The following is a 17,745-nucleotide window of genomic DNA, read 5'->3' as shown; positions in this document are numbered from 1 at the left end:
AAATAATGAGGCATGGCGGGATGGCTCAGTCTGGAGACTGAGCAGGGCCCCACCTCCTAATCTGGGCTCTGCCCGTCAGTCTGCCCTCTGGGGCCCGTTTGGTTGCTTGTGAAATGATAATAACTGTGACCCTTCCCTGCGAGGGAGGGAGATGGGGAGAAGTCGGGGTGAGAGGTGGGAGAGGAGGGATGATAACAAAGCAAGAGCCTCGGAGCAAAAGCACAGCCTGGAGCTGGGGGGCCGGGGCCATCTCCATGCATTCGTCCATTCATTTCTGAGCAGACCACTCCTTGGGGGGAGGAGGGGAGTAGATTGAATTCTTTATCTTACTGATTTTCAGCCTTCCAGAAAGAAAGTCAGAGCAGATGCAAAGCCAGAAGGAGCTTTCAACACAGACGTTTGTGGAGATGGAAATCGGTCTTACTAGATCTGATTCTCCCTCCAGTACGCATCAGCCCCACCCCCTTCCTCCATCCTTTCCCGAAGAAATGAGATACGGAGGGAAAGGGAGAACTACAGGGAGAGACAAAACGGCGGCTCCGGCAGCTTGTCACGTGCTTGCTGGTGAATTGGGGAGGGCAGGGGGGGGACAAGGACCAGTGGGATCTCCTTCCTGGGAGGGGGAAGCTCTGGGACCTTCCGTGCCTGTCCATTACCTTGGGATCAGACCCAGACTACTGCTGGGAGGGGGGGGGGGGTGCGTGGGCTGGGAGCCTGTGGAGTCTGTTAAAGATAAAACCAGCACTTGGAGGGAGAAAAATGTATTCTCCCAGTTATGATTTAAACATGGCCGTGAACGGAATAGCAATGGGCTTTTTATTTTAAGCAACGAGTGGAGAGATGAAAATAGATCAGGCATGTTGAACCAATGCAGGTATTTGGAATCGAGGCACCGTATTTCAAACTGAACTCATATAAAACAGAAATGTGAAGTCTCTTTAAAAACATTTTTTAAATTTATATTTTTCTTATTTCACTGATTTAAATTTCATCAAAATCATCATGGAATCATAGGATCTAGGTATTGGAAGGGGCCTTAGAACAAAGAGTTGCCAGATCCTGGAGGGATCTTAGAACAAAGAATGTATGAACTGGGAGAGATCTTAAAACATAGAATTTTAGAACTGGTAGGGACTCTTAGAGGTGATCCAGACAAGTAATAACAATTTACATTTATGCAGTGCTTTCAGGTGTTTTATAAAGCACTTTCATCCCATTTCCCTCATTTTACAGGTAAGGAAACTGAGGCCAAGAGAGGGAAAGGGATTCCACAGGTAGTATGATATCACCTGTGATTCATTATCACTGTGATGTACTGAGACTTTACTAAAGGAACCACTCGGCCTAAGGGAGGGTCCTTTGGGGATAGAGTCAACAGCAGAGTAACCATGTTCAGTGATTATATACCACATTGTCTCCCATTATCCTCTGCTATCTTCTTTGTCTGCTTGATCTTAGCCTCCTCATTGACCTCCTGAAGCAGCTTTGTCTTCCACCTTTAGATAACCCCCCTGGCATCCTTCAAGGCTCAGCTGCAGAGGCCCCTCCTGAGCCATCACTGGGGCCTTTCTCTTTCCCCCAGATTATTTGGTATATATTTCTATTTCCTTATGTACATGCACTTTGTTCCCATTCCCCATTTGCTAGTGGAATGTAAGCTCTTATCATTTTTCCGGATCCCTAGAGCCTATCTAGGAGAGTATTTGGCACACAGTAGGCATTTAAATACTTTTTGTTCTATCAGGTCAATTAACAAACACTAGTGCTTAGTATGTGTCAAGCACCGTGCAAGGCTTTTAAGGGGTTTACATTCCTTGAGAGGAGACAACAGGTAGGGACAACTAGCTGGTGCTGGGACTCCAGAGTCAGGAAGACCTGAGTTCTAATCCAGCCTCAGATACTACTCTTGGCAAGTCACTTAACCTCTGTTTACCTTAGTTTCTTCATCTGTAAAACGGGGATAGAAGCAGTATCTACCTCCCAGGGTTGTAGTGAGGATCCAATGAGATAATCGTGAAGTGTTTAGCACAGTACCTGGCACATAGGAAGCACTATAGAAATGTTAGCGATTATTATTGCTATAAACTATAACACACATTACACATATATCTATAAAATAAAGACAAGTTAGATTTCTTTTTGTATATTTGTTTTGGAAAAGGCCCAAGGCCAGTGCTTAAGCTGAGCTCTGACAAAGCAAAAAACCCCTAGAGATTCCAAGAGTCAATGAGCCGGGGGCACATCCCAGGAATGGGAGCTAGCCAGTTCAGAAGGTCAGAGACAGCAGACAGATGGAGTGCTGTGTGTGAAGGTCATTAAGAAGGCCTGTGTAGCTGAACTGGAGATAGTCCATACACAGGAATAAACCTGGAGCCAGTTTGTGTGATGAGTTTTCAATACCTAAGACAAGTTATATGTTTATAATAATATTAACTAGCATTTATATAATGCTTTAAGGCTTGCAAAAGGCTTTTCAAATATTTAATTTCATCTTTACAACAACCCTGAAAGGTAGGGGCTATTATTATTCCCATTCTATGGATGAGGAAACTGAGGCAAACAGGTTAAGTGACTTACTTGCTCAGAGTCATACAGCTAGTAAGTATCTGAGGCTGGATTTGAACTCAGGACTTCTTGACTCCAGGTCTAGCTTGCTATGCACTGAGCTAACTACCTGCCACAGTATATTTGATCCATACTATTCCGATCATTCTTTTTTTTCACATGTGAAATCATACAAAACATAATTCCATATTAGCCATGTTGCAAAAGAAAACACACACACACACACACACACACACACAAAACCCAAGAAAAATAAGGACAGTAAAAAAGTCTGAATCAATCTGAACTCAGAGTTCATCAGTTCTCTCTCTGGAGGTAGAGAGCATCTTTCATCATGGGTCCTCTGGAACTGTCTTGGATCATAGTCTTGATCAGAGCAGCCAAGTCTTTCATATTCTTTTTTGCTCTGCTTTATTAGATACTTGGCTTTCCCCATAAGCAGATAAGGAAACTGAGGCCCCAGAAGGAAAATGCACAGTGAGTGGCTGAGCCAGGATTTACAATCCAGGTCTCCTGATCCCCATTCAAATGTTCCTTCTCCTATCTCTCAATAAGTTTCCACCTGAGTGAAACGAGCAGAACCAAGAGAACAGTGTACACAGCATCAACAACATTGTCTGATCAAAAGTGATAGACTTAACTCTTCTCAGCAATAAAATGATCCAAGACCATGCCAAAAGACTTATGGTCAAAAATGTTTTCCACATTCAAAAAAAGAACTATGGAGTCTGAATGCAGATTGAAGCATACTATTTTCACTTTTGTTGTTGTTTTTTTGTTATTGTTCTTGTTTATTCTTTCTTGTGTTATTTTTTCCTTTTGTTCTGATTCTTCTCTCATGACATGACTAATGTGGAAATATGTTTAACATGATTGTAATGTATAACCTATACCAGATTGTTTGCTGGCCTCAGGAAGGAATAGGGAAGGAAGGTGGGAGAAAAATTTGGAACTCAAAAAGTAAATTTTTTTTACATTCTTTTAAAAAAATTTTCTTTTTATTTAGAATTTTATTTTTCCCAAATTGCATGTAAAAACAGATTTTAACATTGATTTTTTTTTTTTGGTGAGGCAATTGGGGCTAAGTGACTTGCCCAGGGTCACACAGCTAGTATTGAGTGTCTGAGGCTGGATTTGAACTCAGGTCCTCCTGAATCCAGGGCCAGTGCTCTATCCACTGCGCCACCTAGCTGCCCCTTAACATTGATTTTTAAAACTTTGTTCCAAATTCTCTTCTTCCCTCCCTCCCCGACCCCTTTTAAGAACTCAAGCAATTCAATATAAGTTATACATGTGTTGTCATGCAAAACATTTCCACATTAGTCAGGTTGTAAAAGAAAACAGACAAAAAAATTTAGAAAAAGGAACTAACAAAAAATTATGCTTCCATCTGTATTCAGATACTATCAGTTCTTTCTCTGTAGATTGCATATTTCATAAGTCCTTCAGAGTTGTTTCAGATCATTGTATTGCTGAAAATAACTAAGTCATTCACAGCAGATCATGTTACAAAATTGCTGTTATTTTGTATACATTACATTTCACTTTGCATCAGCTCATATAAGTCTTTGCAAGAAAAAAATTCAAAAAAAAAAAAAAGAAACACAATTGTTGCTTGAATTGATCGTGATCCTCAGTGGTGGGTTCAGATCTCCTTAATTACCTCCCCCATCCGGTTGGTTACTCTCTAGCTCTGACTCAGCTTCCTACCAGACAGACTAGGTCTCCTTCCCACCTCCATGCCTCGTTTTGCCCATGTCTCATTCCCTGCATCCCCATTGTTCCACCCTGTTGAGGATGCAGTCCCCAACCCCCATCTTCTCTCTAACAAGCTGGGTCTCTTAGCCTTCTTCCAAACACTGCTCCACATGTACTTTCTTTAGGCTCCTTAGGGAGCCTTCCCTAAGACTATCTCACACTGTCCACCTGCTGTTGCCACTCACACGGGAATTCTTTCTTTTAATCCTCAACGCAATCCAGGCCAAAGACTCTCACGGCTGGGACTTTGTACATTGACCAATCAATCATCCAGCATTTATTAAGTGCCTATTCTGTACTAGCTCTAGGAATACAAAGATAAAAAGGAAACAGACTCTATGCCCATGAGAAACTTACCTTCTATTGGGGGAATATAATGTGTATACATATACATGTGTAAATATATATGTGTATATATGCCCTACATACAAAATATATGCAAAACGCTTTATCTCCATACAATTCTGGGCCCTGCCACTATCTCATTTTGACCTTCCCAAGCTGGGCCTCAGTTTTCTCCTCTGTAAAACGGGAGGTCTGAACTGGAGGATCTAGTAGGTGCCTTCCAGCTCTGCTATTCCGTGACATCTGCATGGCTTGGCTAGACTCTAGCAGCATCAGGCTTTTCCAGGAAAAGTTCATCACCAAGAACTTGTCACCATAGAGACTGCATCAGCTCTGGTACTCACACTTCATCATTGCCCTCAGTAGCTTATGCCCTCAGATTGAAGGGCTGGGGGGGTGGGGCAGAGCTTCCTCCCAAAGCCTCCATCTAAAGAGGGTTCAGAAGCCCAGTCAATTCTCCATCTCCTGCCAGTTCTAGTGCCTGGGGCCAACTCCACCATCATCATACCCTGGTTCTGGTTCTGGATACCTTCTCCCACCTTTTAAACTTCCTTTTGTGTGCTGTCTCTCTGCCCCCCCCCACCCCGCGCCACATTATATCATAAGCTCCTTGAAGGCAGGAGCTGTCTTTCTTTTGCTTATTTACAGCCCCAGCTCAGCACTCTGCCTGGCAAACAGTAGGCATTGAATAAATGTTGATTGAATTGTATTGTATGAAGGAACAAGCATTTTTCTAATGTATGCAGCTCCCCACATAGGCATTTTTTTCCACTGAGCAGATCACAACTCTTAAGTGACTTTTTTTTATCTTTTATCTTTTTGGGGGGGGCAGTGAGGGTTAAGTGACTTGCCCAGGGTCACAGAGCTAGTAAGTGTCGTGTCTGAGGTTGGATTTGAACTCAGGTCCCCCTGAATCTAGGGCCAGTGTTTTATCCACTGCACCACCTAGCTGCCCCCTTAAATTTGTAAAACAAATACTGGGTGATTTGCAGGTGAAAGTCACTGGCACTGGCAGGAGGGTGTGTCAGGAAAGGTTTTAAGTAGGAAGTGGTATTTGAGACTAGCTTTCAAGGGAACTAGGGGTTCTAAGGCAGAAGTGAAGAAAAGAGAGCACTGGGTGCAAAGATCCAGAGGTGGGAGATGGGGGTGTTGGGTTTGAGGAACAGCAAAAGTGCCCATTTAAGCTGGACAGGAGAGTATGTGAAGGGGAGCCAAGTTGGGAATGGTTTTAAAATCCCAAACAGCTTCATGAGTGACAGGGTCAGACCCCAGGCTTTAGGAAAGTCACTTTGGCAGCCACACAAATGATGGACCACAGAGATGTCAGAGGGCTCTCTGACAGCTCTGCGTACCATGAGATTGGAAACTCCCTGAGGGCAGGGGCTATATCTACTCCATCTCTCATAGATCAAGGGTTCCCTGGGAGCTGGGGCTGTGGTTCTTTCATCAGACAAGAGGTTCCCAGAGGTAAAACAAACAAAAAAAGTCTACGTGGACCCGAGATCCCTGGCCAGATCAGTCTTGTTGTCGAGACAAGACACACACACACACACACACACACACACACACACACACACACACACACACACGAAAGAGTAAGGGAATGGAAACAGGCTGTACCATAAAGCATTGAACACAGTTAGGTGCCTTGATCACTTTGAATGTTATCCAGGAAGACTTCATGGAGGAAGCAGACCTTGAAGGATGGGTAAGATTTGGATAGACTGGTAGAAAGCATGTTGGACTTAGAATGAGAAGATAATGAGAAGACCTGGATCCAAGTCCTGGTTCAGCTACACTACCCATGTGCCCTTTGCCAAGTCATAGAGCATCAAGGTGGTTCAGTAGATAGCGTGTTGGCTCTGGAGTCAGGAAGATTTGACTTCAAATCCAGTGCTTTTCTACAGTAAGTCTCCAGCAGGTGGCATCATTCCAATTGTTACACCAGCCTCAGACGCTTAACTGTGTGACCCTGGGCAAGTCACTTAACCTCTGTTTGCTTTCATCTATAAAAGGGGATAATAATAGCAAAGCACCTGTGGGGCATTTCGAGGAACAAATGAGATAATAAATGTAAAACACTTAGCTTGCTACCTGGCACATAGTAGGTGCTATGTAAATGTTAGCTATTGTTATTAACTTCACTGAGCAGCACTTTTCTCATCAACAAAGTAAGATTAATGATAATACTAATGATCCTCTTAACTTCTCAAGTTGTTGGGAAGATTAAATGGAATAATGCATGAAAAATCATTAGGTATCATAAAGGGGCCATATATCGGTTGACTATGATCACTGAGGCAGTAGAAAAGGCATTGGGTCCAGAAGGAGAAGCCTTGGGTTCTAATCCAGCCCTTCCACTTACCAGCTCTTCGACTTCGTAGTCACTTCTTTTTTTTTTTTTAATTTTTGGTAAGGCAATTGGGGTCAAATGACTTGCCCAGGGTCACACAGCTAGTAAGTGTCAAGTGTCTGAGGCTGGAATTGAACTCAGGTCCTCCTGACTCCAGGGCTGGTGCTCTATCCACTGCGCCACCTAGCTGCCCCCGTAGTCACTTCTCTCTGCAGCTCTAGCAGCTACTTATTCCACCCACCTCGTGGGGTTGCTGAGAGGGCCAGTCAGGAAGTACATGTGAAGTACTTTGTAACCTAATACCTTCTCCCCTCCTTTTCAGCTTTAAAGTGAGGGGATTGGTCTAGAGGATCTTTAAGGCTCTAAATATCCAGAGCCCACAATCATTCCTCCTAATTTCTGCTCCAGAGACAGGGCTCTGCCTGTTGGAGGCAGGTCTTCCAAAGGGTTTACTGACTGCCGTCTTATCTGCTGCTGTCATCTCTGTTTGTCCTTAGGGCTGGGGTTCACTGGGCATTCTCCCCTTTGAGGTTACCTAAAGGGGTCAGGATCACAGGCCCAGGGCCTGAGACAGAGACTTCCACCCATTCTTTTTCTGTCCCCTCCCTTGTGAACTGCAAGGCCGGAAGGGGGGGGGGTTGGGGGGGTGAAAGCTGGCTGCCAGTTATTCCATCCAACCTCCTGCCCGTCTCAACTGGAGGAAGGAGGCCAAGCTTCCTTTTCTTTTGCTCGTCAGCCCCACCTAGACCAAACAAGTACCCTGGAGCTGCTTTCAGCCCATAAGGAAGGGGGATGGGGAGGAGAGGGGAGCCACTGGCCTCAGAACCCAGGCTTCCTTAGTGACTGGGGGAGGCACACTCCCCCGACCCCACCATTTTATAACCACGATATGGGGGAGGGGTGTGTGTGGTGGTGAAGAGTGTCGGAACTGGGGCAGTTAGGTGGCACAGTGGATAGAGCACCGGCCCTGGATTCAGGAGGACCTGAGTTCAAATCTGACCTCAGACACTTGACACTTACTAGCTGTGTGACCCTGGGCAAGTCACTTAACCCCAATTGCCTCAAAAATAAAATAAAATAAAAATATCTGAGTATGTTCCTTTGCTAAAAAAAAAGAAAAAAAAAGTGGATCATGAATACATTTTGGGGCAGCTAGGTAGCACAGTGGATAGAGCACCAGCCCTGGATTCAGGAGGACCTGAGTTCAAATCCAGCCTCAGACACTTGACACTTACTAGCTGTGTGACCCTGGACAAGTCACTTAACCCCAATTGCCTTACAAGAAAGAAAGAAAGAGAGAAAGAGAGAAAGAAAGAAAGAAGAGTGTTGGAACTGCAGATCATACCATTAAGCTGATCAGGTGAAGAGCTGAAGACTAGGAAGATGTTGAACCCAGAGGGGAAAGGCTTTAGTCATGGCAGAAGGGTAACGAAAGAAGCTGTCTAGGAGTATTTGAGTCTGTTTTGTGGAAGAGAGATTGGATTTGTTTTGCTCGGGCCCCAGAGGACAGACATGGGAGCATTTGGGGGGCGGGGAGCGGCAGTGAGGCAGATTGTAGTTCAACATAAGGGAAAACTTTCTAATCATCAAATTGGGCCAAAAGTAGAAATGGGTAGCCTTGGTAGGTAGTGAGCTCCCTGTCACTTTGAGTGGAAGCTGGATGTCCTAAGGGGAATTCTGCTTAATTTCCAGTTGGACTGCATGACATCTGGGGTCCCTTTCCACTCTGAGATCTTATTTGATTGAGCACATAAGACCTTGGATAAGTCCCTTATCCTTTCTGGGCCTTTATTTCTCCATTTATCAGGTAGGGAAGAAGAAACTCCTTTGATAACCTCCAGGAAAGGCACGTGAGCAGCCATGAAGCAAATTTCGAGCCTTTAAAAGAATATCCCACTGGTATGCTATTTTTATTCTTCCACCAGGATGATTCCGATGCTTCATCATGACCTGGAATGACCGAGTCGTCTTGAAGGCTCTATCTATGGAGGATATACTTGGGCAGACTCTCCCCAGTCAGTGCAAGCCCAGGACAGACTGCGGTATATCTGTCTTATGAGGACCAGCCTAGGTTCAGACAGGTACATCACTAGGTTAATCGAATTTTTATTTTTATTTTTTAACTATAGCAACTCTCAAAATAGCATCTGCCAAGTTGTAGAGGGGTTGTGATTTGTGTGGGTAGAGCGAACATCCACACTAGTCACAGGTCTGGAAATCGTATTTTTATCATCAGTCCTGAATTATTTTTTATCCATTTTTATTAATTTTTATTATTTTATCAATTTTTATCAATCAGCACTGAAAAGTTAGGTGCAGCTTTGTCCTGAGCTGGGGAGAGGGCATAGGCAACTAGAGGGGCATGCCACCAACTCTGGATGGTCCATATCTAAGGAGTCAGTAGGGAGCTTGGTTGGGGTGTTGGGGGATTAAAGGGGAACCTCATGGACAAACACAGAGAGGAAGAATGACCCCCTCTAGTCCTAGAGGAAGCAGGTTCTGGTCTGAGGAGCAGGGACTCTGTGGGAAAGGGTGGCAGGTAGGCTGGGTCATAGAAGAAGAGGAAAGTCTGGCTGAGTGGGAAGCCTGGCCGGTCCAGTATGCCCAGATCTGTTTGTGACCCATATATCAAGGACCTCACAAGGGTCGATTTGGGGGGGACTGTTTTGAGGAAGTGGCATTATTTACCTACTGCCTGACTGCCTGATGACTTTTTCCTGAATAGGTTATGCTCACTTCTGCCTTGGCACTTCTCTGATCCCGTAACCCTCCAGGGTCCTCCTCCCTTTTGCCTTTCCTGACACTTGGAGCTATGGGAAAATAAGAGGGTAGATCTTGGAGACAAAGTAGGTTTCTCCTCATAGGGTACAAAGTAGGGAGGAGTCTGTTTCAGGTATGGGCAAGTTGCTTAACCTCCCTAGGGATTAGTTTCCCTCAACCATAAGATGAAGACCTTGAACTAGGTGACCTTTAAAATCCTTCCAGGCTGTAAACCCAGAATGCACTGGGGTTTTACTTTCCCGATCTTTCATCATCCGAAGGGTCCCTTATAGAACCAGCAGGAATTACAGCCGTGTTCTCTAAGCCCCTGTTGGGGATGGGGGGGGGGGGGAGGGCGCCGGCGGGTAGGGAACTGGCGACGACCGGGTTTCCTCAGGGACCTGGAGCTTGCCTCTGTTGGATGATGTCAGATGGAGGCAGATGTGGGTGGGGCTTGGAGTATGTGACACAATCAGGGTACTGACACCTTCCAAATAGGAATCACTTTCTGTTTACACAGGGTTTGGGCATGTATTGTTTCACCTGGATCCCCAGGACTGGACACCTGGACCTGACCTCCTGATTCCACTTGGATCTCCTGCTTTCAGTTCCAGTCACACTTTTTGTTAAAGGGTCTGAATTTGAATCTAGAAAGAGCCTTGGAAGTTATTTAGGCTGGTCTCCTTCTTTGCAGACAAAGAAGCTGAGGCCCAGAGAGGTTAAGTGATTCCCCTAAGAAGTAGATAGTAGGGGGCAGCTAGGTGGCACAGTGGATAAAGCACCGGCCCTGGATTCAGGAGGACCTGAGTTCAAATCTGGCCTCAGACACTTGACACTTACTAGCTGTGTGACCCTGGGCAAGTCACTTAACCCTCATTGCCCTGCCTCCCCACCCAAAAAGAAGTAGATAGTAGAGGCAATATTTAAACTCAAGACTCTAAATCCTCACTTCTTTCACAGAATCATCCCCCCCAGCCATGATTTCAGCATTAGAAGGGACCTCAAAAGCCATTTAGATCAACCAGTCTCTGAAAAACAACTCTCCTTATAGTAGAATAAAGAGCACAGGCAGAATTTGAACCCAGGTCCTGACTCCAAATCCAGCCTTTTCCCTGCCCCACAAAGACTTTTTTTTTCCAAATGGGTGTCAAGCCTAAAATGTGACATGCAGCTTGTGAATACTAACGCTCAACAGCTCCGGGTTCTTTGTTTAGCAGCTCACATCTCTCGGTTCTGGATGGGTGACAAAGCGCTCTCCTCACCACCATGCCGGGAGGTCAGCAGTCCAAGGGAGATTATCCCCTCTGTACAAATGAGGAAAGTAGGGCTCATCCTGGAAGCCTGAAGCCAGACCTTATGACTCTAAGGCCTGTGGTCTTTCTGCCAACTCCTGGAAGATCTGGCCTCCGGTACACTAGCATTCTATTAATGCAGCCTAAAATCACATCAGATTTCATTTGTTTATTGGGTGGGAGGGGGCGGAGCCTCTTGGTGTTAAGACTAATCTAGACACTGATATTAGAGAGGTTGTATCACTACAACCTCAGGCTGCACCTTCAAACCCAGACTACAGAGCATACCTTAAAACCGGTCACCCACTTCCTCTTTTGTTCTCATCTGCTACAGGTCAAAGGAGGGACCGGGGAATGTGGAGAGAGTTCAACCAATCCCACCCTCACTGCTGACCCAGTAGCTGCCCTGCAAAGGGTTGGCCAGGTATTCCTTCATTTACAAAGCCATTTGTTCTTTCGTTTGTAAAGATAAAAAACGGGCACCCAGGGCATTGGCTGGCCTGGCTGGTTTAGTCAGGGAGATGGGCTGTTGTTCTGAGCTTTGTGTGTGCGTGGTTTTTTGTGTGTGTGTGTTTTGGGAAGGGTAGGAGGAGCATAGTATAGTGTGGCAAGAACATAAGTCAGAAGATCTGGACTGGAGTTCTAGCTCATACACTTATTACCTGTTTTTGTTTGTTTGTTTTTGTTGATGTTGTGTCCGACTCTTCCTGACCCCATTTGGGGTTTTCTTGGCAAAGATACTGTCCTAGTTTCCATTTCCTTCCCCAACCCATTTTACAGTTGAGGAAACTGAGACAAACAGGGTTAAATAAAGTTCCTTGGTCAAACGACTGGCTCATACTGCTAGTGTTTGAGGCCACATGAGAACCCAGGTCCTCTTGACTCTAGGACTGGCACTCTATCCACTGCACCACCTAGTGGCCAATTAACTTGGATAACTCAGATCTAATCACAACCTCTCTGGCCTTCATCTGTAAAGTCAGGGAACAGATGACTCTGACAGTAAGTCAGGGAACAGATGACTCTGACAGTCCCTTCTAAATCTAAAGGGCCTCCACCATCAGCTTCACCTGAACTCATCTCACGGAATCTAAGAAAAAGCATATGATCTGGAACTAGAAGGGCACTTAGAGCTCAAGAGGCCAAGAAGTGAAGGGATCCCCTGGAGTTCACACAGGTAATCAGTAGCTCTGCTGGGACTCCAGCCAGAGCCCCCAGCTTCCCCACAGAGGATGCTTCCCACTCCACCTCATTGTTTTGGATTTCCTACCCCTCAGCAGCTGAGCAAAACTGAGTGGGGAGGCTGCTGGGAACCACACACACAGAAGGTTAGTGGGGAGAATCAGCAGTACAGAGTATAATGAGAGCCAAGTGACTCATGACAAATGTCAAAAAGGAGATGCTGGGGGGCAGCCGGGTGGAGCAGTGGATAAAGCACCGACCCTGAATTCAGGAGGACCTGAGTTCAAATCCAGTCTGACACTTGACACTTGCTAGCTGTGTGACCCTGGGCAAGTCACTTAACCCTCATTGCCCCACCAAAAAAAAAAATTAATTAAAAGGAGATGCTGCCCAGGCTCACTGAGGATAGGGCCAAATATTCCATTCTATCTCTTGGGGGGGGGGGCCCACATCACTATTTGAGTAGCATAACCTAGATCCCTGAGTCATTAAAAAAAAAAAGTTAATATGTTCAGTAAGCCCCCACTCTATTTTCCCAACTAATGCCTCACTCATCAAAACATGGAGGTTGCATCAATGGGGATGAGGCCTTGGGAGATCCCACCATGCTAGAAAGGTTTCCAGTGTAGGCCCAGCCTAAGTGTGGAGAGGCTTCCTGCTGCCCCACCCCCTCCAGGGAATCCCCTTTTTGGGCCACATCTACTAAGGGAGGAAGTAGCTGCAACCTCCTGTTAGGGGAGAAGTGCTATCTTCTATCTAAAGGAGACAACAACATGTAATAAACATTGTAAAAAGGTTTCCACAGACACTTGATACTTACTAGCTGTGTGACCCTGGGCAAGTCACTTAACCCCCATTGCTCCCCCCCAAAAAAAAGGTTTCCACAAAAAAATGATTTAAATTTTTAAAAAATCCAGTTATGTGGAAAATTCATTCTTTTCCTCCCTGCAGTTCGTTTCCTAACAATGCTGGGCAAGTGAGGTGTTACTATGGCACTAAGGGCATATATGCTTGCTGATGAAAGGAGGTGAATTAGGTTTCCAGTTGTCCTGCTCCCCATCTTAACCCTTTCAATAATAGCTCTTCACCATTTATAATTAAAATGCACATTTCTGCAGTGCTTTAAGGTTTACAAGGCACCTCATGAACTATGAGATAGAAAGCATGAATATTCTTATTTCCATTTTACAGACAGGAAAACTAAGGCCTAGCGCAGGCAAGTGGCTGGCAAGGGTCATACAGCTAGGAAGTGGTGGAGCTGGGATCTGAATCCAAATCTTTTACTGTATCATGTTCCCTATCACAAGAACTGGAGAGGGGGGCCAGTGACCACATGTCCTTCATCACAAGGTACTTCCTGACCCAGGCACCTCTGTCCCCACCAACCCTCAGAGAGAGCTCTGATCCAAGCACTACAACCAGGCACTTCAAGGGCTGGGCTGGGTTTCACACACAATGTCTCCGTCAGAAGAAATCTCCCAGAATTCCTTGGAGAACCTGTTTCCTGAGTGTCTGCTTCTTTTGCATCTCGGGGCTTGGCTCCTGAGGGGGTCTCGATCTGAAAAGGCTATCTCCCGTTGGATCACTGGAAGTCCCTCAAACAAGGCTGCTTCTCTGGGGCTTTGGCTCCCACTCCCCACACCCCTCAACCCCAGAGGAGCCAGACCCTTTCTGCCGCAGCATTCCTAAAATCAAGGGACCCATGGAGGGAGATCTGTAATGCTCAGAGCACCCACACACAGTTCCCACAACATGGGTGGAGAGGCTCAGAGGTGGGGTTCTGCCTTTGTCTTAGAAACAGTCCTCACCTCACCTCTGTCCCCTTTTGGGTGGGTACAGGGCTCAGACTGATGAGGTAAATATAGCTTCAAATCAGGTCCATGGAGTGGGGGGTAGGGAGGACTCTTGCCTCTTGTGCTGGAGGATGGAAGAGAAGAAAAGCAGACAGAAGGTAAAACCAGGTCCAGATGGCTTTCCATCTTGGTTTAATGCAGATTTCAAAGAGAATATTACAATATATATCATTTGGCAGATACATGAGTCTTCATCTTAGCATGATTTCCCAAACACCAAAGCATGGGACAGATCACAGTAGAAAAAATGGAGTCTGTGCTTATAAGTTATTCCATAGCCTTCAGAGACCTAAGGTACTTTTGGGCAAGATGGCACCTCAACGTCAATCATGACCTATTCCAGCAAGGTCCAGGCCCCACCCCCCCAAATCTAACGAAAATGCAGGTTGCTGCCCAGCCTCTTCCAGAGAGTCAAGTGAACCAACTGGCCTCTGTTACCAGTGGCTGGCACAAGGAGATGCTTAATAAGACTATTGTTCTTGTCCTGGGCTCACCCTCCTCCTGAGCTGAGATTATTATTAACAAAGCCCTGGAGAAACCCAAGAGCACTGAAACACCAAACCCCCCAGGCTTCAGTTCCTTTCTCTGTGTGCCTCCCCACCTGAAACAGTGTGGCCCAGGGTCCATTCATTAAGTATTTTCAAGCAACTGTGTGCCCAGCACCGGGCTCACCATTGTGCAGATTTAGTATATGGTGTGATCTAGCCCCTTCTGGAACTCACAGTACAGAAATGAAAGTGCTCTGATCTCATCAAATGTCGTTGGAGAGGAATAAGGTCACAGATCAAAGACTTAGAACTGAAAGGGATCTTAGAGGTCATTGAGGCCAACACCCTCACTTTACAGATGATAAAGTAAAGCAGAAAGAGCAAAGTGGCTTGCTCGGTGTCCCACGGCTAGGAAGTGTCTGAGGTGGAATCTGAGGGGTTAAGGAGGAGGGACAAAAGTCCCTGTGAAAGTGACCAGTTTCCTTCCCTTGGGTATTAAAAACAGGACAGAGCCCAGTCTGAGGCTCATGGATTAGGACAGTCTTTTCCAAAGACAAAGAGAATGGACTAGTCAGCCCCTCAAAGTCCCTCAGGGCACTTGAGCAATGTTGTCTGTGGTTGGAGAAAACAGTGTTCTCAAATACATGAAACAGTGTCAGATTTAGCCAGTGACTGTGCTCCCCAGTAAGCTTTCTTGGGGCCCAGGCAACACGGAAGGAGAATAAGCAGGGACTTTCAGAGGCCTCTGTGTATAGTGTCTCAACCAACTAGCCTAAAGCAAGTTCTGGTGGAGACCCACAGAATGAGGAGGATTATACCCACTCTGGTGACTCCAGAGGAGAGAACTAGGATGAATGGAAGGAAGTCAGAAAAAGGAACATTTCCATTTAAGAAAACGAGAGCTGCCTAAAAATGGCACAGTTGCTTTGGGAAGCATTCGAGCAGCATTTAGGGAGCTGCATATCAGGAATTCTTGCATGGGGTAGAAGGACGGATGAGACAACCTCTGGATTTTCTTCCAAGTCCTCTCCAGATGTGAGGGCTCTGTCCTGCCCTGAAGTCACACCTTTCCTTACAGAGGTGGAGGGGCCCCAGGTGCCTGGCCCACCCAGCTGTTCCATGTGCCCTCAGGGTAAAAGGCTCCAGAATTTCACATCTGCCCACTGTCTGGTTCTGAGGGATCTCCAGGTTCTAAGTGTGAGTTTCAAATCAGCAAGTCAAAAATCAAAGTGCTCAATTCCTTCAATCAGCAGCATGATTGCTTACTCTTGTCCAGAACTGCCCTGTTGGAAGTTTTCCAACAAGAGACCATGGACGCCCCACGAATTTGGCAATTTGGGTCAACCCCACCCAAACGGAAAGAGAAATTTGGCTCAAGTCACCGGTCACCAGATGGCCAATGTCTTTAGAGACTGCTCAGATGTTGTGGGGCCCCAGGGGCCACAGATGGTCCAACACCTTCGATGAGGCTGTCCCACTGATTGTAATCTTCCTTCAGCTCTGTGGGATGAGAAGGGAACAAAGATCGGGCTGGGAGAGGTGATAATGACGAGTCATTGTAAGGGGCTCAGAGGAATGGGGTATGTTCACCAATGGCAAGGACCAGGTCCCCTCCCCCAATCTGCCCCCACTCCAGCTCAGCTCAACAGTCTTATCTATACTCAACATTGCAGTTTAACTGAAGTGCTTACCATACCCAGCTTTTCTTGTCTCACCCATCATTCCCTATACCTGGAATGCCCTCTCCTCCCTCTCTGCCCTCTCCCCATCTCCACCTGTCAAATCCTACTGCAAGGCCTACTTCTAAGGAAGCTTCCCGTAACGACCCCCCTCCTGAGCGCCCTGCCCCACAACCAGCTCTTCCCAGTATGAAATGACATTCTTCACACCCAACAAAGAATTGTCGGGGCAGCTAGGTGGCACAGTGGATAGAGCACTGGCCCTGGAGTCAGGAGGACCTGAGTTCAAATCCGGCCTCAGACACTTAACACTTACTAGCTGTGTGACCCTGGGAAAGTCACTTAACCCCAATCGCCTCACCAAGAAACAAAGAACAAAAAAACAAAACAAAGAATTGTCTGTGTCCCACCCTTACCCTGTCCTAGCTTGTACCATGCCTTTTGTGTGTGTCATGTCTCCCCTAGCAACTCAAAGATCCCTGAGGCCAGGCATTTCCTTCATGGAAAAGTCCCTGCTCTCCACTGTCAGCAGCAGCCTTTTACAGGGCCATGGGCTCACAGACACAGAGTTGGAAGGGAGCTTAAGAGATTGTTTTGTTCAGCCTTTTCACTTTATAGATGAGACCAAGGCCCAGGGCATCAGGTGACTCACTCAGGGTCACACAGGTAAGTGGCAGAGCTGGGATTTGAACTCAGACCCAGGCTGCCCACATCCTGCTTCCCTTTCACCTCACCTGCTGTACTGTTCACACTGAAAGGATCTGTCTTATCTCTCTGCTACATTCCATGAAAGGAAGAGCTCTACTTTACCCAACTCGGTATCCCCACTCCCCACCCCCCACGGCCTAGTCAGGGCTCTGCCCACAGCAGATACTTGGTAAATGTCTGCTGCACTGTGGGAGAGAGTGGAGGCCCCTCCCCAAGCGGTGTGAAACATGACAAGTGTCATGGAGGAGATGCTTAGCAGATGTATGTTGACCACTGACTGACCTCGAAGGGTTTCAGGCAGTTTGTGGTAACCTGCAGAATCCTACCAACGACTGCAGCCTTCTCCTCACGGAGGGGTCCGATGCAGCTGCAGAAAGATCACGAGGCCCGAGTGGCCCGAGAAGAAAAGCTAACACTTTTTGTAGGCTTTTAAGGGCTGCAAAGAACTTGACATGTTCTCTGAACATGCGATACGGTGAATTGCTTGGCAGACCTATGCCTTGTTACAAGGGATGGTTTTACTGGGGAAAGGAAGGAGCCAACAGGAAGCAGCAATGAAAAGAACGTGGATAAACAAAGAGGAAAAGAGAGAAAACCTGGCTAGGCCCGAGCTTTTGGGCCTCATCTCACATTCAGCCTTTTGGCCTAACTGAACTCTTGTAGTAGGTTGTTAAAGGAAGGAGAGGGTTCATATATTAGTGCAAGGCAAGGAGGCCTCTTCTTTGCTTGAAGGCCAAAGAAGATGCTAATAAGAATAAATTA

General features: G+C 46.3%; 1 protein-coding gene across 1 annotated transcript in view; it reads right to left on the bottom strand.

Annotated features, from left to right (window-relative positions):
* Positions 1–14,212: 14,212 nt before the first annotated feature.
* Positions 14,213–17,745, bottom strand: part of PAFAH2 (platelet activating factor acetylhydrolase 2) — a 40,948-nt gene continuing 37,415 nt past the window's right edge. Inside the window, exon 12 of the mRNA XM_043990463.1 lies at positions 14,213–16,096. Coding sequence (XP_043846398.1) covers positions 16,002–16,096 — 95 coding nt within the window. The 3' untranslated portion in view covers positions 14,213–16,001. The remainder of the gene's footprint in view (positions 16,097–17,745) is intronic.

This window comes from Dromiciops gliroides, chromosome 3, assembly GCF_019393635.1.
Source record: "Dromiciops gliroides isolate mDroGli1 chromosome 3, mDroGli1.pri, whole genome shotgun sequence".
Classification (NCBI taxonomy): domain Eukaryota; kingdom Metazoa; phylum Chordata; class Mammalia; order Microbiotheria; family Microbiotheriidae; genus Dromiciops; species Dromiciops gliroides.
The sequence above is the reverse complement of the archived record's forward strand: the minus strand, read 5'-3'. Positions and strand labels throughout refer to the sequence as shown.